Source organism: Nyctereutes procyonoides, unplaced genomic scaffold (genome assembly GCF_905146905.1).
Source record: "Nyctereutes procyonoides isolate TBG_1078 unplaced genomic scaffold, NYPRO_anot_genome, whole genome shotgun sequence".
NCBI lineage: Eukaryota > Metazoa > Chordata > Mammalia > Carnivora > Canidae > Nyctereutes > Nyctereutes procyonoides.
In genome coordinates this window covers 23,147,084-23,169,060 of record NW_026575024.1, presented here as the reverse complement: position 1 = coordinate 23,169,060, position 21,977 = coordinate 23,147,084, and the positions used below count along the sequence as shown (strand labels likewise).

General features: G+C 38.8%; 1 protein-coding gene across 3 annotated transcripts in view; it reads left to right on the top strand.

Moving 5' to 3' along the window:
- PHF20 (PHD finger protein 20) overlaps positions 1–21,977 on the top strand; it is a 154,015-nt gene that overhangs the window by 81,287 nt on the left and 50,751 nt on the right. For 2 of the 3 annotated variants that reach the window (XM_055303683.1, XM_055303673.1), the window contains exons 6-9: positions 793–1,180; positions 6,356–6,469; positions 7,380–7,568; positions 8,082–8,261. In XM_055303683.1, coding sequence (XP_055159658.1) covers positions 793–1,180; positions 6,356–6,469; positions 7,380–7,568; positions 8,082–8,261 — 871 coding nt within the window. The remainder of the gene's footprint in view (positions 1–792; positions 1,181–6,355; positions 6,470–7,379; positions 7,569–8,081; positions 8,262–21,977) is intronic. The other variant, XM_055303691.1, reaches the window with a different exon arrangement.

Sequence of the window (21,977 nt, the reverse complement as noted above, 5' to 3'; positions counted from 1 at the left end):
CATGTGAACATGATATGGTGGTTCTCTAGAGGTCTTGGAAGAGAGATACATACACAAACTTAATTGTAGTTTTAGAAAGTCCAGAGCTTTCAGAGCTGGATTTATTATGAGACAGTCCTACTAGGACACAGGTTTTTAGAATGAATTCTTTAAAAAGTTATTTAGGAGGAAAGTAACCAAGAAGTAGTACTTCTGTCCAGTGGACAAAAACTTAGTAGTTTAGGAGCGCAGTAGGTACCTTTGTTGGATTGGGCACAGTCTCTACCTGGTTGAGGAAACAAAGACCCTGCTTCTGAGTTGGACAGTCTTTATAGCTTTCCTGTTCAGCCTCCAGTTACTAGTTTGTGTTCTTCTCTATGCAGGGCATTAGCATCCACTGGCAAACTGAGCCGGACCTCTGAAAGGCCCTGGGTCTGTGTAGTCATGCTTGGGATGAGAAGGGTGTAGCTCGGAGGCATTTTCTTAGAATACCTCTGTCAGAAAGATTGCTTTGCAGAAGAGGTCACTGGGGTATTTGTCCCTTTAATTATCTAGTGACTTATTAATCAAAATATGGGAGATCACTCTATCTCAGAAAGAATTGAACATGACCTTTTTTTTTTAAAAAAAAATTCAGGATCGGTTCTCAAGCTTCAGAGTATGGATGGATATTTTTAGTGGTTCTTCCCATTATGTGACATAGCATATGTCTTGTTTTAATTTGTCTTCATAAGTTTGCAAAAAAAAAGTCATCTGATTTAATATTTGCAAGTAATCACAAAGTGTGTTTCATCGCTATTTTGCTCATTTTAGAATATTGTGGGTAATGCTAGGCCTAAAGAAACAGATCACAAAAGTCTTCCATCATCTCCTGATAAACGAGAGAAGTTTAAAGAGCAAAGAAAAGCCACTGTCAATGTGAAGAATGACAAAGAGGACAAAGCCTTAAAGACAGAAAAGCGACCCAAGCAGCCTGATAAAGAAGGAAAGTTAATCTGTTCTGAAAAGGGGAAGGTGTCTGAGAAAAGCCTTCCCAAGAACGAAAAGGAAGATAAGGAGAATATTTCAGAAAATGACAGAGAGTACTCTGGAGATGCTCAAGTGGATAAAAAACCTGAAAATGACATTGTGAAGAGTCCACAAGAAAACTTGAGGGAGCCAAAACGAAAACGAGGCAGGCCCCCTTCCATAGCTCCTACTGGTGAGTTTACTAGGTGGGGTGGGTGTCTGTATTGGGCAATGCCAGTGTTTTCTTCTGTGACTCTTGGTAGTTCTTTATCACTTCCATACTTCAGTTCTTCATTTTTGTGACTGACTTTGAATCATCCTGTGATCTGAAAACAAGTTGTGTCTGTGGAGTTGGATTTTAAGGGAGGCATGTATCCAGATGAATTTAAGTTGGAAAACATGTCCTTGACTACTAAGCTTCTGGGGTGGTACATAACTGTTCGCTAGATGCTTCAGCATATATGGTAAAACCTAGTAAGCTAAGGCCTTTTCCCTGTGCCTATTTGAATGATCTCAGTTTAAGTAAGCTTAGTAGAACCAGGGATTAGGAAATAATAATTTTCCTGAGAGACCTGAAAGAGAAGAAGTAATTAGATGTGGGTTCTTGACAAAGGCTGGATTAAAGAACACTGGACCTAGGGGAAACATGGGTGCGTTGTGAAGTTGAACTCTCTGGAGAGTGATTATGAATTGGACATTTTCACAGTCTAAATAAAAAATTGAGATGGCTAATTGGTAAAAGTTAAAAGGTACAGATTTAGGAAAGAATGTATAGCTATTTTAAAAAGTTGAAATTTGGAATTCTTCAAGAACAACCAACAGTAAAACACGTCCTGAATTTCTTCCTAGGTCAAACACTCCTCTAGATCAGTTGAGTGGCATGAAGAACCCTTAGGATTGCTAGACTGAATTCAGGCTATGATAATCTGGCAGTGGGCTTCACACATTCTTGCTTGCATATCTCCTACATGAATATTGAAAAACTGAATCCTTTAGTACATTTTAGAGTGATATCTATTTTTTCTCAAAAGTTTAAATAGCTGCAAATGATATATTTAAGATATAAAATATGACATAAAATAGATTTTCATTAAAACTGCAAAACTACAGAGTTAGCTCATTCATTGGTCCTGCATGATGTGAAATACGAAGTGAGTCCTATCAATCCAGGCAGCTACATCAGACTTAATTTCTATGGGAAAAAAGTCTGCCTTAATTTACTTAAAATAAATATTAGTACTCATTCCCAGGAGACAGCCTTCTCACATCTGAGTTTGATTTTTAAGTTTTATTGAGTGATAGCAAAGGGATAGTACAAAGCTCCTGAGGGAGGGGACCCAAGAGGGATGCCCTCACATCTGTGTTCTAATTTTAAGGTAGGAAATTAGATATAGATTGATTCCTTCCCACATGAATTAAGCCACCTCCATCCTTCAGTTGTTGTAACTGAGTTTTGCTCTCAAAAGCTGAGCATGCTGCAATTGTCTCTAGGCCTAATTATGGCCTAGACCTGCAATACCCAGTATGGTAGTCACTAACCACATGGGGCTGTTGAGCACTTGAAATGTGGGTGGTCTGAATTGAGATGTGCTGTGAGTGTAAAATATACTCTGGAATTCAAATAGTAGGTACAAAAAAAAGTAAAATAGCTTATTAATAATTTTTTATGTTGATTACATGTCAAAATGGTTTTGGCTGTATTGTGTTAAATAGAATATATTCTTTAAATTCACTTTTCAAAGTAAAAATTTGAAAATTGCACATGTGACTTGCATTTGTAGCTCTTGTTATATTTCTGTTGGACAGCACTGGCCTCAATTCACTGGCTTTCTCCACGGGGTTCTGGGAGAGAATTAAAACCCAATTGCCCAAGGCATCCATAATGAATTGACTTCTTTTCCTTGCACTGAGAATGGTACTAGTTTTTTTTTTTTTTTTTTAAGATTTTATTTATTTATTCATGAGAGACACACAGAGAGAGGTAGAGACATAGGCAGAGGGAGAAGCAGGCTCCTTGTGGGGAGCACAATGTGGGACTTGATCCTAGGATCCTGGGCTCACGACCTGAGCCGAAGGCATACGCTCAGCCACTGAGCCACCCAGGTGCCTGGAGAATGGTACTAGTTGTAAACCATACTTGGGAGAATTGAGAAACTTACTCTGAGTTCCGTGTTCAAATGAGGAACTCCAGTGGACAAAGTCTGGAGGTTTTAAACCCCCAGGCAGTGTACCAGGGTAATATGTAGGATGAATGTTAGGCAGGTGTTTTGTTTTGTTTTGTTTTTTTAATCTATTCATTCATGATAGACAGAGAGAGAGAGAGAGAGAGAGAGAGAGAGAGAGAGAGAGAGGCAGAGACACAGGCAGAGGGAAAAGCAGGCTCCATACCAGGAGCCCGACGTGGGACTCGATCCCGGGACTCCAGGATCGCGCCCCAGGCCGAAGGCAGGCGCCAAACCGCTGAGCCACCCAGGGATCCCCTAGGCAGGTGTTTTTAATTAAGTGGGAGAAGGGCATTTATGTAAGGAGGGGTAGAAAATGAAAACTGGTAGAAGTATGATGTGTCCTCATCTCAGCTTTGGAAAACATATATATGGGAATTGAGTGCTCTGAAATGGATTCCTTTTTAGCTGTTCATGCTGTGGCTTGTACCCTTGGGAAAATATGTGCTGGGGTCGTCGTACTCAACTTTGCCAACTGCTCCTTTGAAGCCACATTACTTTGCTCAGATTGAAAAAGTTGGGGGGGGCATTCAGTTTATTGCTTTCATTTTGTAAGTGTAAGATTTCATGCCAGATAGGATTGATATAATAGAGAAATGGTGTTTTCCAGGTTTGCTTGAGGCATTTGTCCCCAGTCAGAATCTCTGGAATTGTTAACATCCTTCCTAGATGATTCTTACCATAAGAAGAGTTTGGGAAACACTAATGTTCTGTGTAGTCAGCCCTGGTTCGTATGTGGTATTAAAGTGAAGAATGCTAACCAAATATCTTATATGTAGTTCACATCTCCTTTTGAAATTGTTTGGAATAAGTTCGTTGACCCAGTAGAGCATTGGGCTCTCTAAATTTTATAGATTTGATTGGAATAGAATCTGAGCTATTTAGGGAGAGTTGTTTGTATTTGTGTTTAATTTGGAATGTGTATGATTTCCAAGTTCTCACCACTTGGAACAAAATAATGTTGGCACGTTGGGAATAATTGAATACAGGAAGAGCCAAAGAGTTCAGCATACTCATTAGGTTTGCCTCCTCAGAGCTCAGCCCTGTCTCTTTTTGGGCCTTTCAACATGGCGGATCTCAAGCTACTGGGCTTCAGTGAGTCGTCTTCCCCATTCCCCAAACCCACAGCCCTCTGTGCCCCACTCTACCCCTTCCCCCTTTCTTCCTCTTTCTCCCTTCAGCCTTCATTAGACCCCTTAGCCCTGCCTTCCCCCCAAAGTTCCTAGTTTCATTTCTTTTGGTTTTTTTTTGTTCTGTTTTTGTGGATTCTCATCTTTCATGACTGGGAGAGTTTCCTAAATGTTAGGTTTCAGGGGTGCCTGAGTGGCTCAATTGGTTGAGCGTGTACGCCTTTAGCTCAGGTCATGATCCCAAGGTCCTGGAATCGAGCCCCATATTGGGCTCCCTGCTCAGCAGGAGCCTGCTTGTCCCTCTCCCTCTGCCCCTCCCCTCCACCCCTCTCATGCTGTCGGTCTGTCTCTCAAATAAATAAATAAATAAATAAATAAATAAATAAATAAATAAATAAAATCCTAAAAAAAACTGATGAAAAGGGCAGCCCAGGTGGTTCAGCGGTTTAGCGCTGCCTTCAACGCAGGGCATGATCCTGGGGGCTTGGGATCGAGTCCTTTGTCGGGCTCCCTGCATGGAGCCTGCTTCTCCCTCTGCCTGTGTCTCTGCCTCTCTCTCTCTCTCTCTCTCTCTCTCTCTGTATCTCATGAATAAATAAAATCTTTAAAAAAATATTGATGAAAAAATATTGGGTTTAAAAATAGTGAGTACTAGCCAAGGATTTAGTTTCTGCACTGCTAAATTATGTCAGAGCTGGATTTGTTGGGATCAGCAACCTTGCTGACTATCAAATAGCATAGTCTCCTGAGATTTTTCTGGAATTGTTTTTAAGAGCTTATAAATGTTGACATTCTGTTTGGTCCCTCATAACTAAAACCAATGCCAAGCTAACTAATTTAGCAAGAAGAGATTGAAAACAATACTCAAGCTGTAGTCCCAGGTATCTTAGGAATTAGCCTGAATACTGGATTTCCTGAGTATTGGATAAATCACGTTTTTTTTTCTATTAAGATTTAAAAAAAAAAGATTTCATTTATTTATTTATTTTTTTATGAGAGAGGGAGAGGGAGAGAGAGAGAGAGAGAGAGAGAGAGAGAGAGAGAGAGAGAGAGAAGCAGAGACATAGGCAGAGGAAGAAGCAGGCTCCATGCAGGGAGCCTGATGTGGGACTTGATCCCAGAATTCTGGGATCATGCCCTGAGCCAAAGGCAGATGCTCAACTGCGGAGCCACCCAGGCATCCCTGGATAAGTCAAGGTTTGATGGTGATAAAAATTACTTTTTTATTGGCCTTGCATCTTCATATTTTAAAGTAGTCATGTTGGGGGTGCCTGGGTGGCTCAGTCAGTTAACTGTCTGCCTTTGGCTCAGGTCATGATCCCAGGGTCCTGGATGGAACCCCATATTGTAGGGCTCCCTGCTCAGGGGCATTCTGTTTCTTCCTGTCCCTCTGCTACCCCCACTCCCACCTCTCATGCTCTCTCTCTATAAGATAAATTTTAAAATATATTTTTTAAAGATTATTTATTTGAGAGAGCAAGCATAAGGAAGGGGCATGTGGGGGTGGGGGCCGGTAAGAGGTGGGAGGAGGAGCAGAGGGAGAAGGAGAAGCAGATTCCTGCTGAGCAGGGGGCCTGAAGCAGGGCTGGATCCCAGCACTACACTCCAAGACCATGACCTGAGCTGAAGGCAGACATTTAACCAACTGAGCCAGCCAGGCGCCCCTAAATAAATAAAATCTAAAAAAAAAGAAAAGAAAAAAAAGTAGTCATGTTGGGGCTTAGTATTTTAAAGAGATCTTGGGGTCATGACTTCAAGTCCCATTTTACCCAATAGAGATTACTTAAATCTATAAATAAATCTTAAAAAGGGAGAGAGATGAAGGAGGTCAATCTACAGGGTGTTAGCATCTCATAAGGAAGTAGTTTCTCACCCATTACACTTCTGTTTTCTTATTAGCCCTTTGATTGTTTACCATGCAAGTGTGTGTGTATGTGTTTTATTTATATATAATCACGAGGTTTAGACATGAAGAAATTATATAACTTCTTTTGTGTGGTTTTATATACACTATAGCTGTGGATTCAAACTCTCAAACTTTGCAACCAATAACACTGGAGTTGAGAAGGCGGAAAATATCAAAAGGAAGTGAAGTCCCATTAAAACGTCCCCGGCTTGACAAAAATTCATGTGAGTTTCCAGTTTATGTATGTGTGGCTAGAACTTGATGTTGATTGAGTCAGCCTCCCCTGTATTCATGTTTCCTATTCCCTATATATAGGCTCTAATGTTTTTGATCACAGGAGCTAATGTATATGGTTTGGGTTGGATAAGAAGGAATTTTGCTTGAAGAAAAATAAATCCCAAAGCACAAACTGTATTAATGTTGCATTCAGTGGTGTCTCCTCATACTCATAAACTACATTTCCATTGGAAATTTAATGGCTTAGGAAGGGACAGATATCACATGTTGAATGAAACTAGAAATGCTATTCATTCATTCATTCATTCATTTATTTATTTATTTTTAAAGATTTTCTTTATTTATTCATGAGAGAGACACACACACACACAGAGAGAGGCACAGACACAGGCAGAGGGAGAAGCAGCCTCCACGCAGGGAGCCCAATGTGGGACTCGATCCCGGGTTTCCAGGATCACACCCTGGGCCGAAGGCAGGCGCCAAACCGCTGAGCCACCTGGGCTGCCCGAGAAATGCTATTTATTGTTAAAAAAAAAAATACTTTGGCTCCAAAAAACAGTGTGTGATAGTTCTAAGGCTTTATAAACCTTGTTGACTTTGGAGATTAGTACATAAACTTTTTTAAGTTGGGAAGCCCCAAAATAAAACTTAGTTGTCAAGATTGGAGCAATGACCTTAAAAGAGATTTTCAGACCATGAATAAGGATGATTCTATCCTGGCCAGAGGGACTGCCTTTACTTAAAACTATAAATTAAAAGAGGATATTTCCTTTTACCACTGGTTTAATATTCTGGAAGTTTCTATAAAGCTCTTATGGAGGTAATCAGCCCAGAAATCTGTAATAGCAGAGTATTTCTTCTTGGGTTTTTGACTATAATTCTCTTAATGGTTTATAGCCCAGGAAAAGTCAAAAACCTATTCGGAAAACACTGACAAAGACTTAACAAGGAGACGGTCCTCCAGGCTGTCCACTAATGGGACGCACGAGATCCTAGATCCTGACTTGGTTGTATCAGATTTGGTTGATACAGTTAATACTGACCCTTTGCAAAACACATCATCCAGTACCAAGGAATCTGAAGAAGGTGAGTCAGTTTGTCCTAGAATGTCTTGCTAGCTTGTCTGTCTAGTGAGAACCAATCTAAACCATTGTATACTACCTTCCACAAGTTTTAGATGGTGTTGAAATTAAGTTTTTGAATGGGTTGCAGTATTTCTTATACTGTTCTTCATTGGTGATTCAATAGACAAACTTTCTGTACATGTTTATGATTGCTTTTACTTGTATATGTCTGAATGTTGGGTTGGAGGTATAGTACTTAAAGAGTCCTCTGTGTTTCTGGTGCTATCTCTCTCCAGTGCTTCTGCCTTTTTGTCAACACTTCCAGAAAATCCTCTATTTGCTTTGATCTGCTATTGGACTTTTTCTTTGAGATGCTCATAGCTCTGGCTATATGTGCTGGAACCTGTGAATGTATTCTTTTGTGCTGTGAGATAAATGGCTTCCTCTAAAAAGTCTCTAGATATCTTAGTCTGCTGTAGAACTTTTGGTTGATTATATATATATATGTTCCCTAGGCTTTCTTTTTTTCTTCTAGGTCAGTTGAAATCTCCTTTGGAAGCTGGCCAGGTCTCATCTGCATTGACTTGTCACTCCTTTGGTGATGGATTGGGGGCTGCAGGCTTGGAGTTGAACTGCAAGTCAATGGGAGAAAACAGTATGAAGACAGAACCGACTTCTCCTCTTGCTGAGTTACAAGAGATTTCTACTGTGGCAGGTTCCTATTTAGTGTTAACTTAATCCTCTTCTACATATACTTTGGCTTCTGCTTTGATTGTGAATTTAAAGAAATGGACTTTTTTAATGCTCTTTTTTTCTACTTATCATTTTAATGCTATATCCTTTTCATTTCTGATATTGTTAGTGTTCCCTCTCTTTTGATAAGTATAGCTAGAGATTTATGAATTTGTTGATGGTTTCAAAGAACCAATGTTTTACCTTAATTTCAGTCTTTTTAAAATACTATTGATTTCTCTTTTTTTATTTTTTATTTTTTTGGTTTTTTAAAAATTTCTGTTCTGATCTTATTTTTCTTCCTTTACATTTCCTAGAAACTTAGGTCACTGGTTTTAGATCTTCTTTTCCAGTATTAGCATTTAAAGTTACAAATTTCTGATTAAGCACTGCTTTACCTACCTCCTACAAATTTTGATATGTTGTATTTTCATTTTCATTCAATTCAAGGTCTATTGTGATTTATTTGTTGATAATGGGTTACTTTGAAGTGTGTGATTTCATTTTTAAGTATTGCAGTTTTTAGAGATACCTTATTACTGATTTGTAATGTAATTCCATTTTGGCTAGAGAACTTACGTTGTAGGATTTCAGGCTTTTAAAATTTGTTGGGACTTATTTTATGGCTCAGCATATGATCTGTCTGGGTGAATGTTCCATATACACTTGAAAGAAAAAAATGTGTGTTCTGCTATTATATATCTGTTCTATATATGTCAATTAGGTCAAGGTGATTGATATTTTTCTAATGTATATCTTCATTGATTTTTTTTAAATCTAATTCTATCAATTACCAAGAGAGGGATGTTAAAATCCTCTAACCATGATTGTGGATTTATTTGTCTATTTCTCCAAAGAATTCTGTCAGTTTTGCTTCCATGTATTTTGAAGTTTTGTTATTAGGGGCATAGACATTTATCATCGTTGTGTCCTCTGGATGAATTGTCCCCTTTGTAATGTGAAATATGCTATCTTTGGTAATAGGCTTTGACTTGAAGTCTGCCTTATGTGATACTACTACGGGTACTTTTGCTATCTTTTGCTTTCTGTATGCATGGTGTACCTATTGCCGCCACTTTTCTTTCAACGTAACTGTGTCTTTAAATTCAAGGTGTGTCCTTTGTAGATAGTATGTACCTAGTTGGATTTGTTTTTTTTTTTTTTAATTTTTATTTATTTATGATAGTCACACAGAGAGAGAGAGAGAGGAGCAGAGACATAGGCAGAGGGAGAAGCAGCCTCCATGCACCGGGAGCCCGATGTGGGATTCGATCCCGGGTCTCCAGGATCGTGCCCTGGGCCAAAGGCAGGCGCTAAACCGCTGCGCCACCCAGGGATCCCGGATTTTGGTTTTAACTGCAATGTGTAGTTTGTTTACATTAAATGTAATTATTGATATTGCTGCTTTTAGATCTACCACTTTACTTTTTGTTTTCTGTTTACCCTGTGTCTTGTTCTTTTCCGTCTTTCCTGTTTTTTTAGGTTAGTTGATTTCTTTTTCAAATTTCATTTTAATTTATCTATTAGCTGTACTTCTTAGCATTTGTTTTAGAGGTTACAGTACGGATTATGATATATATCCTTAACTTTTCACAGTTTACTTTTAATATTGAACCACTTTATATAAAATGTGTAGCCCATTAATCCTTCCCTCTTTTATGTTCTACCTGTCTCATGATATATCTATATATGCTATAAACCCACAATACAGCCTAATATTTTTTGCTCTTGATAATTGTGTATTATAAAGATGAGGAAGACAAAAGAGGCTTATGTATGTACATATTTACCATTTCCAGTTCTACATACCTTCCTGAAGATTTCTTTTCACCCTAAAAATTTTCCTGTAGTTTTTTCTTACAGTGCAGGTTTCCTGGTGACAAATTCTCTGGTTTTTGTTTATCTGAACAACTTTATTTAACTTTCAATATTTTTTTAAAAGATTTTATTTATTCATGAGAGACACAGAGAGAGAGGCAGAGACATAGGCAGAGAGAGAAGCAGGCTCTGTGCAGGGAGTCTGATGTGGGACTCGATCCTGGGACTCCAGGATCATGCCCTGGGCCAAAGGCAGGCACTCAACTGCTGAGCCACCCAGGTGTCCATAACTTTCAATCTTGAAGGATTATTTCCACTGGGTATAGAATGTTGGGTTTACAGGTTTGCTTTGTTTTGTTTTTCTGCTTAAGTACTGTAAAGATGTTGTTCATGGTCCTCTGGCCTCTGTTTCTGAAGGCAAGTTATTGATCATTCATATTGTTTCTCTGTAATGTGTTATCTTTTTGGTTGCTTTTAGGATTTTTCTCTTTATCATTGCTTTTTGGCAGTTTGTCGTGTGTGTGTGTGTGTGTGTGTGTGTGTGTGTTTTAACCTGTTTGGGAGTCACTGAGCTTGAATTTGAAAATCAGTGTTTTTCTTCAAATTTCAACCATTATTTCTATGAATATTTTTTTCTGTCTTATTCTTTTGTCTTCCGTTTTTGGTGATTTCACGTTAGAATTAGGTTAGCCTATTTATTTAATTTATTTATTGCTTAAAATTTTATTTATTTATTTATTTACTTATTTATTTATGAGAGACACACAGAGAGAGAGAGAGAGGCAGAGAAACACAGGCAGAGGGAGAAGCAGGCTCCCCATAGGAATCCCTATGTGGGATTTGATCTCAGGACTCCCGGATCACGCCCCGAGCTGAAGGCAGAAGCCCAACCGCTGAGCCCCCCAGGCGTCCCTAGGTTAGCCCTTTTAATACTGGGCCACAGGTCACTAGGACTTGTTGACTTTTCTTTTTTACTTTTTCCCCCCTCTATTTCAGATTGAATAATGTCTATTTTCAAATTCTTTATTTTCTCAATTCCAATCTGCTATTAAGCTCATCTAGTGAATTTTTTATTTCTGATGTTTTTTAGTTCTAGAATTAATTCCCTTTTTTTCCTCTAGATTCTCTGGTGAGACCTTGGAGTCTGTATATTCATTATGAGCATAGTTTCAATAGTTGCTTTAAAGTCAGTGTCTACCAAATTCGACATCTATTATCTTGAAGTTAATCTCCACTGATGGGGTTTTCTCTTGCCCACAGATCACATTTTCCCTTTTCTTCATATGTCTAATATTTTGGATTACATCCCTCCTGCACATGATGTCTAATATGTTGTAGAGCTTGGATTGTATATGTTCCTCCAAAGAATGTTAATTTCTTTGTTCGCAAAGGCAATTAATTTGGCTGAACTCAGATTCCAGATTCATTCTTCTCTGCAGTGGGCAGCAGCTGAAACCTCTGCTCAGTTCTTTTAGCTTTTGCTGGGCCGCTTGAAACTGTACATTCAAAGCAGCCAGAGATTTAGGCAGAGTTTATATGAAGAAGTTGAGGCCATCCTTTTGTGGCTCTCTTCTTTTTAGGACTTTCTCCCTCATTTTCTAGCTGTTGTAGTTGCACTGAACTACTCTCTTATTTCTTCAACCAGTAAGATTAAAGGTTTCTTGAGTTTTAGCTACCAGTGTCACTGACTATAGCCTGCCTTTAGGTGAAAAGCCTTAAAATATGGGAAACTTACTTAGTACCTTTCTCTTATTCCAAATATCCGACTCTTGTTTCTGCTTGCTTTTTGTTGCTCTTTAGTGCCTTTTCATATTTGGCTTATAATTTTTTTCCAGCTTATAATGGTTGTATGCAAAAGGGATGTTCCAATGTGAACTTTTCTAACATGACTAAAAGAGAAAATGTTATGTACTAGACAGCTTAGGAATTTGTACACATTCATGACTACACAGAGGGATTTTTTTTTAAATAGTGATTGCTTATTGCATTAATAGCTACTTGGATGTAACATTTCTATAATGTTATATTTGTGGTAAATGTTCAGAGTCCAGGATGGCGCTGAATATGAATAAATCCTGATCTTTGCCTTTTACAGTGAAGAATATCTAAGCCACTTTTTTTGTGTGTATGTGTATTTATTTTTATTTTCCTTCTTAAAAAGCAGTATGAAAGTAATAGATCTACCCATCATAAAAAATGTCAATATAAAGGTATTAGGAGTTAAAGTGAGAAGTGTCCTCTATCTTGCTCTTTCCTCTTGGGTAAACCTCTGTTACTGGTTATTTTTCTCGATCCTTTTCTATATGTTTACATAGGTAGGGAAACAGTTAAGATTTTTATTGTTTTTAAATGCAGTTGGATTAATTCTAGGCTTATTGTTCTCTGACTTATAGTCTTCTTGAGATCTATCTTTGTCAGTACAACTGTTTCATTCTTTTTAATGATTGAATGTTAGTGTCTTATAAGAATGTTCCATCATGTATTTAACCATTTCCCTTTTGATGGACATTTAGAGTGTTTTCTGAGCAGTCAGTATTTCAAACAATGATGCAGTGGTATTCCTTGAGCATATATTTTTGACCACTTGGTGAATAGCCCTTTGAGATAATTTTCTTTTAGTGTAATTGCTGGATTTGAAGGAATGCACTTTTTATTTTTATTATTTTATTTTTTAAAATGATTTTATTTATTTATTCATGAGAGACAGAGAGAGAGAGAGGCAGAGACATAGGCAGAGGGTTGATCCCGGAATTCTGGGATCAGGCCCTGAGCGAAAGGCAGATGCTTAACCACTGAGCTACCCAGGTGTCCCGGAATGCACGTTTTAAATGGCATTAAACAAATTACCCTCCAAAAGACCATTCCACTTAATATTGTGACCAAAAGTATGGTAGAGCACATTTTCCCTTGTATCCTTGCTATCTACAGCTATCATTCATATTTTAAGTTTTCTCAAAAAATGTTAACGTTTGGGCAACCCGGGTGGCTCAGCGGTTTAGCCCTGCCTTCATTCCAGGGTGTGATCCTGGAGGGCCCGGGATCAAGTCCCACGTCAGGCTCCCTGCATGGAGCCTGCTTCTCCCCCTGCCTGTGTCTCTGCCTCTCTCTCTCTGTCTCTCATGAATAAATAAATTTGAAAAAAATGTTAATATTGGAAACAAGACTTCATTTTTTAAGTTATGTGGGGTTTTTATTTTTAGTTATTTATTTATTTTAAAGATTATATTTATTTATTCATGAGAGACACAGAGAGAAAGCAGAGACATAGAGGGAGAAGCAGGCTCCGTGCAGAGAGCCCTGCATGGGACTCAATCCCTGAACTCCGGGATCACACCCTGAGCCAAAGGCAGACGCTCAACTGCTAAGTCACCCAGGCATACCTATGTGGGTTTTTTAAATGATATTGAGCAGTTTTTCATGTGTTTATAGAATATTTTTCATCTATTTTTCTTTGAATTTTCTTTGCTCACTTCCTGTAGAGTGGTTTTTACTATTGATTTGCCAGATTTTCTTTGTATACTATGGATACTGATCCTTTGTCTTTTATATACATTTTACTTTATTTTCTCTTGGTCTATCACTTGTCTTTTACTTTTATTTATTGTAATTTACAATACTGAAATTAAAAATTTTAAATCTAGGGACGTCTGGTTGGCTCAGCAGTTAAGCATCTGCCTTTGGCCCAGGGCGTGATCCTGGAGTCCCAGGATGGAGTCCCACATCAAGCTCCTTGCATAGAGCCCGCTTCTCTCTCTGCTTGTGTCCCTGCCTCTCTCTCTCTCTGTGTCTCTCATGAATAAATAAATAAATATTTTTTAAAAATTTAAATCTACTTTATTTTCCTTCAGTATTTAGGAAATATAGTTATGATCATAATATACATCCAATCAATATTATTACATATATATTTTACCAAAGTAAAAAAATCACATTAATTATTATATAAGCCACCCTTTAAAATTTTTCATGAAATCCAAAATGTTTCTCACTGATAGCTCATACCTCTAAGTTCTTAATCAACATTAATCTTTAAAAATTTCTTATTTTGTAAAGTTTGACTTAGGGAGAAGGGAATTAAGTGTAGGTAAATTCTGGCATCTCCTAGGCCTAAGGCCTAAGGGCTTGCAGGGTAGCTGCCTTCTGGACTAAGGCAGGCTTAACAAGAGGAAGACATCGCCTTTTGGAGAATTTAGCCAGAAATGAGCTCTGGAATCAAATCTCATGAGGTTCTATTGATGACATGGTTTTGGACGTGGGAAGTGTTCCCTTGGTAAATATAGGTGGTCTGTAACCTCCCTTTCCAATGTGTGGATGGAGAGTACTGGCTCTGTTATTCTCAAAGTAGAGCATCTTATGTATGTATGTATGAGCCCAGAGGGAAAATGAAGCTTGAGATTTATGGGTTGTGCATTGTTCCCTGGAGAAGAATATGCTGAGAAGTTCCTTTAGTGAGAGACTTGGGGAAATAGTAAAGGTTGAATGGAAATTGTTTTTCTGCAGTTAGGGCAGGAAAGGTGGGAAGAGATTTTGCTGACGTGGATATGAAAGCTTCGATTGCACATCTTTTTTTGCTCAGTTGGAACACCCTAAGAACCTGCTGAGTACCAGGCACTGTGCTAAAATAAGTAGTGTCGCTGATACAAAATCATTAATACTTTGTGCCTGCCTGAAGACCATCTTAAGAGACATGACATTTAAGCTGAATCTTTTTTTTTTTATTTTTTTTATTTATTTATGATAGTCACACACACACACAGAGAGAGAGAGAGAGAGAGAGAGAGAGAGAGTCAGAGACACAGGCAGAGGGAGAAGCAGGCTCCATGCACCGGGAGCCCGATGTGGAATTCGATCTCGGATCTCCAGGATCGCGCCCTGGGCCAAAGGCAGGCGCCAAACCGCTGCGCCACCCAGGGATCCCTAAGCTGAATCTTGATGAATGAATAAGTACTATCCCATGAGTGATAGATGGGCGTTATGTATTTCCAGCAGAGGGAACAATATAAGCAAAGGTGTAACACATTTCCTATTATGTTATTTCATTGGAGAGAAGGTAGTCAATTGAATATTTGATGAATTTGTATTTTGACACTGCATACTTATAAGTTAATTTAATTTTAGCTATCATGTAATCCGTACATTTGTATCCTCATTAGTGTTGTACTAAATCTAAGTCTAATTTATATATTTAACAATGAATATAAGATTTGAAAATCTTTACTTCTAGAAGGGCAAATTCCAAATATTAGGAATAATTTAAATTATAAATAGAAAATTTTACTTTGTTAAAAAGTGAACGACATTTAAATAGTTTTGGTTTTAACAGGACCATTTATAAGACTGACAACATAATGAGTATATGTCATCAGAATTGCATACTTGTATTTGGATAATTTCAACTTGGGAGGGATGGATTATTTTAAGCTTCTTGTTAAGCCTGCCTTAGTCCAGCTTGGGACTTGGACTTATGACCCTGAGATCAAGAGTCAGATGTCTAACTGACTGAGTCACCCATATGCTCAAGGGGGATTCTTGACCACATCCCATGTGGTTAACATTAATGCTACTCCATGGTGCCTTAGGTTGGTCTTTTGTCCCACTGGGTCCAGAGTGTTATGCCTCAGTCTTGCGGGCCCTTCTTGGGTGTAAACGATCTCCCTTTTCTTTCTCTTCTTTCTTTTCTTTTCTTTTTTCTTTCTTTCTTTCTTTCTTTCTTTCTTTCTTTCTTTCTTTCTTTCTTTCTTTCTCTTTTCTTTCTTTTTTATGATTTTACTTATTTGCTTGACAGAGAGCACAGCACAAACGGGGGAGCAGCAGAGGGAGAGGGAGAAGCAGGCTCCCCACCAAGCAGGGAGCCCAATGTGGGGCTTGATCCCAGGACCTTGGGATCATGACCTGAGCCAGACAGATGCTTAACCCACTGAGCCACCCAGGCACCCCTGATCTACCTTTTCTTGCTGAGCCTTCTGTCAGGGGGAGGGCTCTTCTCCTCCCAACTTACTTTTCTGTCAGAGAAAAGTAATGGAGAAATGGACTTGATGTACAAATGAGGTGGAATTTAATCTCAGAACTTGACTGTTTTGATGTGGAGAGCTCTAGATGACAGCCATGTCCTTATATTTCAGCAGAATAAGCTCTTAAATTATATTGTCACGAGGGTGGTATTATGTTAGACATCCCTTGAAATTGATAATGAACTGTTGTTCCTACATCACTGTAAAATAGGCTATACACATGAGAGAAGTGAGGAGACTAGGCTAGAGGCTAAATCCAGTGCTTCTTTTAAAGTTTACATATTTTGTGGAGTTATGAGTTCTTTCCAAAACACACACACACATACAGTTTCTATCGTGTCAGTTAATTTAGCTGTTTTTTCTGGTTTGTGGAGAGGATAGAAATAAGGTAAAGGGAGGGTAGGAGAGATGAGCTTTGGGAAGGGATGATGGTAAGATTTCGTGTCTTCTTTTGCTTCTTCAGGTTACACACAGGATTTTGTGAGGAATAATTTTGAAACCACTGCAACTAACTAAAGCACTGGCCCATTTTTCTAAGCGAGTTTATAGCAATGGTAGAAGTCAAATAACCTTGAATTTGACCTAGGAATAGTAAGTGCTCCAAGCTATTTGGTTTGAAAACTTAGAAACCAGAGGAGAATATAGTTGAAATTCTTCTACTTGGGTAGGCATTTGTTGAGCAATTCTTCTACTTGGTAGGCATTTGTTGTAAAATAAAATTATTAGAGTGGATGCCTTTAGAAGTTCAGAGATTTCAGATTATTCTCTAAATCTGGGTCCAACCTTGGCTATTCACAGATTACCAGAGCTTTATGAAAATGGGCTGTAGTCCATTCGTTTGTTTTAGTCAACAAATATTTAGTGCCATTTAAGTGCCAGACTATTCTAACCATGGTTTAGATTCAAATTGTTTAGATTCTAACCCACAGTCTTGATATGTTGTCAGTTATAAAATGATTAGGAAGTTATTTGTCACTAAAGTATTGAATGTTTACAAATGCTTTACTTGTGAGTTAACCAGGCATGTTTTAGAGTAATGCCTATAAGTTTTTATAAATGATTTACTTTAAAATTAATCAGATCCTCTTTAATGTAATGCCTACAGTAGTTTAGCTTTCATGCACTTGTGTTCTCCATGTCATCTTGAGTAGGAGAGTCCTAGGGTTATAGCCATTGTAGTCTGGGAAATTGTGTCTGTGGTTTGCCATCAGGCATTTATGTACTGGTAGAGAATTGCTTGAGAATTCATTGTTCTAGGCCTAGAAAAATAAATGAGATGTCTGGCCAGTGTTCTAGGTCTTTCTGTCTAGAGGAAGTGATAAGACTGCAGGTGCCTATAATATAAGAGTAATAAATACTTAAAATTATGGGGTAGAATACTGGTGGTAATAGCATATGCTTGCCACATGAAAGTTGAACTCCGGACTCACTTCTTGAGCCCTTACTATATGCCCTGGAGCTTTGTACTCTGTTTAGTATACAGAGATGAATGGGGCACTCTTGTTCTTAGTGTTCATTAAATGCTATTTGAATCTGACTCTGGGAGAGAGGTGATATTTAGGTTGGTGGTTTGGAGGCAGGGGTAGAGGAAGGTGGTACTTTCACAGGGCCTTGAAGGATGAGTAGCAATTTGGCATTTAGAGATGGAAGCAGAGCAGCATCAACTGCATAATCATAGAGTCTTTTCTGAGACTGTTAGGTGTGCTTTCTGACTTAATTGCAGGCTTTCTGTACGGTTAAGGCTGAGCAGATAAGTTACTGCCAAACTAAGGTCAGTTGCTTTAAAGAGTTGATGAGACTAGTGACAATGCCTCATTCTCAGATAGGAAGGATAGCCCTGAAGTGTTCATCTGGATCTCTCTGTTGGTAAGGTTGCTTTCCTCCTACTTAGTTATTATTCTTTGGCCTTAAGGTATTTTAAAGTATTTTTTTTCTGAATTATTTGAAAATAAATTACAGACTTCTACTTCAAAATACTTTGGTGTATATTTATTTCTTATATTACCATAATATAATTATCAAAATCAGGACCTTATTCAAACTTGAGCAGAGATTTTGTTGGTACCTTTTACTTTATTTATGGAAGTGATCTTGTCTTTTCAGTATACTCTTTTTTGATAACTTGCTTTTTTATGTTCATGAATTTGAAAAGTCCAGAGAAGTACAAGAATAATAAAACCAACATTCATGTTTCCAAAAGCCCAGAACTGTTGGTATTTGTTCATGTATGCAACAGGTCCTTACAGTAGCCTGCAGTGACCCTGCTTCTTCTGGCCACCTGTTATCTCTCCTCACTCTCTCCTTCTGCTGACTCTGTTCCAGCCTCATGGCTTCCTTGCTATCCTGCAGACACAGCAGGTGTGCTCTTATCTGTGGGCTTGTCTTTGTCACACTTTTACTGAATACCTTTTACACCTGACCAGAGCAAATAGATCCATTGGAAGACTTGTTTCATCAGTTCAGTAGTGGGTAATATTGAATTAATTTGGTCTTTCATTCAATTACTTTAAGTAAATCAAGTCAATTACTCGACCATTTCTTATGTACCAAAACTTTTTATTTTATTTTTTTAAGATTTTATTTATTCATTCATGAGAGACACAGAGAAAGTGACAGAGACAGGCAGAGGGAGAAGCACGCTCCTCGCAGGAAAGCCCTATGTGGGACTTGATCCCAGGATTCTGGGATCATGCTCTGAGCCTAAGGCAGACGCTTAATCACTGAGCCACCCAGGTGTGCCTGTACCAAAATTTTGATGGGGAGAAGGGGAAGCTGGAAAAGGTTAAGAACACACAGAAAGTTGAATAACCGATCACTTTCACCTCAGGAAGACACTTACTTGTAAGAATGGACTGTCCTTGGAGCACCTGGGTGGCTCAGTGGTTGAGCATCTGCCTTTGGCTCAGGTTGTGATTCCAGGGTCCTGGAATCAAGTCCCACATTGGGCTCTCTGTGGGCAGCCTGCTTCTCCCTCTGCCTATGAATCTGCCTCTCTCTTGTGTCTCTCATGAATAAATAAATAAAATCTTTAAAAAAATGGACTATCCTGGATACTTCAGTTGATAGATGGTGAATTGCATTATGGATTGATTGTCCAGCTTAAATATTTCTAGAGCTGCCATAATGTTGAACAACTCTTCAAAATTTCAAGTAAGTCCTGTTTTTTGATGCAGTGATTCTTTTTCTAAGATTCCTGTTGGAAATGGGAATGAAAAATATCAACATGTATGATCAAATAAAGAATCTGCTTTGAAAATTAGTGTGAAAAGATATTTTTAACTATGTTTTCTAAAAAACTTTAAATCACTTCAATTACTCATTAATTTTTTTCATGGAAAAACATAACATAGCAGGAAGTCATCCCAGACTGTATGATTTAGTATGATCATCATTTTTGAGTAATAAGGAGACAACAGTGAAGGGTTTTTCTTAATGTTTGGTTTTTAAAATAAAATAAGATTTCTTACAATCTGAGCACTAAGGTATACTAATTCTTTATGAGTATTAGTTTTTTTTTTTAAGATTTATTTATTTCAGTGAGTGGGTAGGGCGAAGGACAGAGGAAGAGAAAGAACTCTGAAGCAGACTCCCTGCTGAGTGTGGGGCCTGCTTTGGGGCTCTATCCCAGGACCCCAAGATGATGACCTGAGCTGAAATCAAGGGTGGGCCACTTAACTGACTGAGCCAGCCAGGCACACCAGTTGAGCATTAGTTCTTGATGAATTTTTGAACTCTGAATTAAGTCAATTGGGACCTTCCTTTCTTCCTTCCTTCCTTCCTTCCTTCCTTCCTTCCTTCCTTCCTTCCTTCCTCCCTCCCTCCCTCCCTCCCTCCCTCCCTCCCTCCCTCCCTCCCTCCCTCCCTTTCTCTCTCTCTCTTTCTGATTTTACTTATTTATTTGAGACCGAGAGAGAGAGCATGAGTGGGGGAGGGACAGAGGAAGAGAGAGAAAGCAGACTCCCTGGTGAGCAGGAAACCTGTTGTGGGCCTCAGTCCCATGACCCCAGGATCATGACCTGAGCCAAAGACATGCTCAACTGACTGAACTACACAGGTGCCCTGGGACCTCAACTTAGTTCCTTATTTGTGTGTCAGAGAGAGGGCACACAAGGAGGGGGGAGTGGCAGAGGGTGAAACAGGCTCCCTGCTGAGCAAGGAGTCCCAGGCATTCCTGGGACCTTTATTTGAAGAATTATTTTATAGGGGTGCCTGGCTGGCTCAGTTGGTAGAGCATGTGACTCTTGGTCTCAGGGTTCTAAGTTTGAGCCCCATGTTGGGTGTAGAGATTTCTTAAAAAGTCTTAAAAAATTATTTTATAAAGAACCATTTTGCTGATTTTTTCCCCCTCATAAATTTCGAAACCACTACATGCCTTGAAAAATTAAAACCAGGGGATCCCTTGATGGCTCAGCAGTTTAGTGCCTGCCTTGGCCCAGTACATGATCCTGGAGTCCTGGGATCAAATCCCGTGTCAGACTCCCTGCGTGGAGCCTGCTTCTCTCTTTCTGTCTGTGTCTCTGCCTCTCTCTGTATGTCTATCATGAATAAATAAATGAAATCTTAAAAAAAAATTAAAACCAAGTAAATAAAAAGTGAAACGTCTTCCTTTATATAGATAATATTCTCACTCTCAAGGGAGCCATGGTACAATTTGTTTTATGGCCTTACGTCCTTCCAGGCATAGTTCTGGTGCATATACAAACATACATATGCAGGTAAAGCTTTTAAAAAACACAGTAGTGGGATCATTTATGGTATTTTTCCGTGTTAGTTCATATCTCCTTTCACAATTACATATAATTTATTGTATGGGTACTCCATAATTTTTTAACTATCTCCTGCTGAAATTTAGACTTATTTCTAATTTTTCAATATTCTGTTTTATAGGCAAAGAGCCTAATATTTGGCAAGGAGGACTTAGCCATAGTTGTACACTTCCTATTGGCTGGTGATACCGGGTCTGTTACTCCCGTCTACCAACCTAGTGCCTAAAGCCATCTGTTGAGATGCCGGGTGCTATATAAATTTAGGCATAAACACAGTCCCTGTCTTTAGAGAAATTGCACAGCATGTGATACAACATTCCCTCAACCCTCAAGGGTACTTGTTAAAGCAGTGTGTATACTCTGAGTAAGAGGCTTAGTAGAGTGGCCAGGTTTGAAGAGGAATGTGTGGTACAAGTGATGTCAATACTCCAGACAGGGTGGTGCCTTTGGAATTATTTAATTCGAGGGAGGAAGATGTGTTGATCTAGAAACAGAATGATGTTGGAGCATGGGCTTAGTGGTGAGTACAGGATGATCTAGAAAGATGGCTGGGAGAGAGATTGTTTTGTTGAGGATTCATTCACCAGGAATGTATTATGTAAGTAAGCAGGAAGGAGGGTGGTATCATCATCAGAAACATCCCTGGAGGCCAGGATGCTGTTGCATTAGTCATTATTTGGTGATTGCTGTGCTGAGCTGGTGCCAGTCTTGGAATTTCTAACCTGGGATGGAGTCACAATCTAGGAAATCTGTGTGAAGGAAGCTTTTGATTGGCAGGGGAGGGGAAGCCAGGGAAGGCAGAACATACCTAGTCTAGAGCAGAAGAGAAGTGTTAGCCATCCAAACACAGCTCTGACATTTGGGGCAGCTCTGCCATCTTGTGGGGTAAATGCTCAGTGATTTTTTTGTGAGGACAGTACAGAGGTTTGCATCTTCCTCCCTCTTAGCTGTCTTGTGGCCTCAGAGTAATTTTCCTGCACATATTTTTTTCTGTATATATTAAAAAATTATTTTAATTAAATAAACTCTACCCCCAATGTAGGGCTCAAACTCACAATTCTCAAGATCAAGAGTCGCATGCCCTACTTTCTGAGGCAGCCAAGG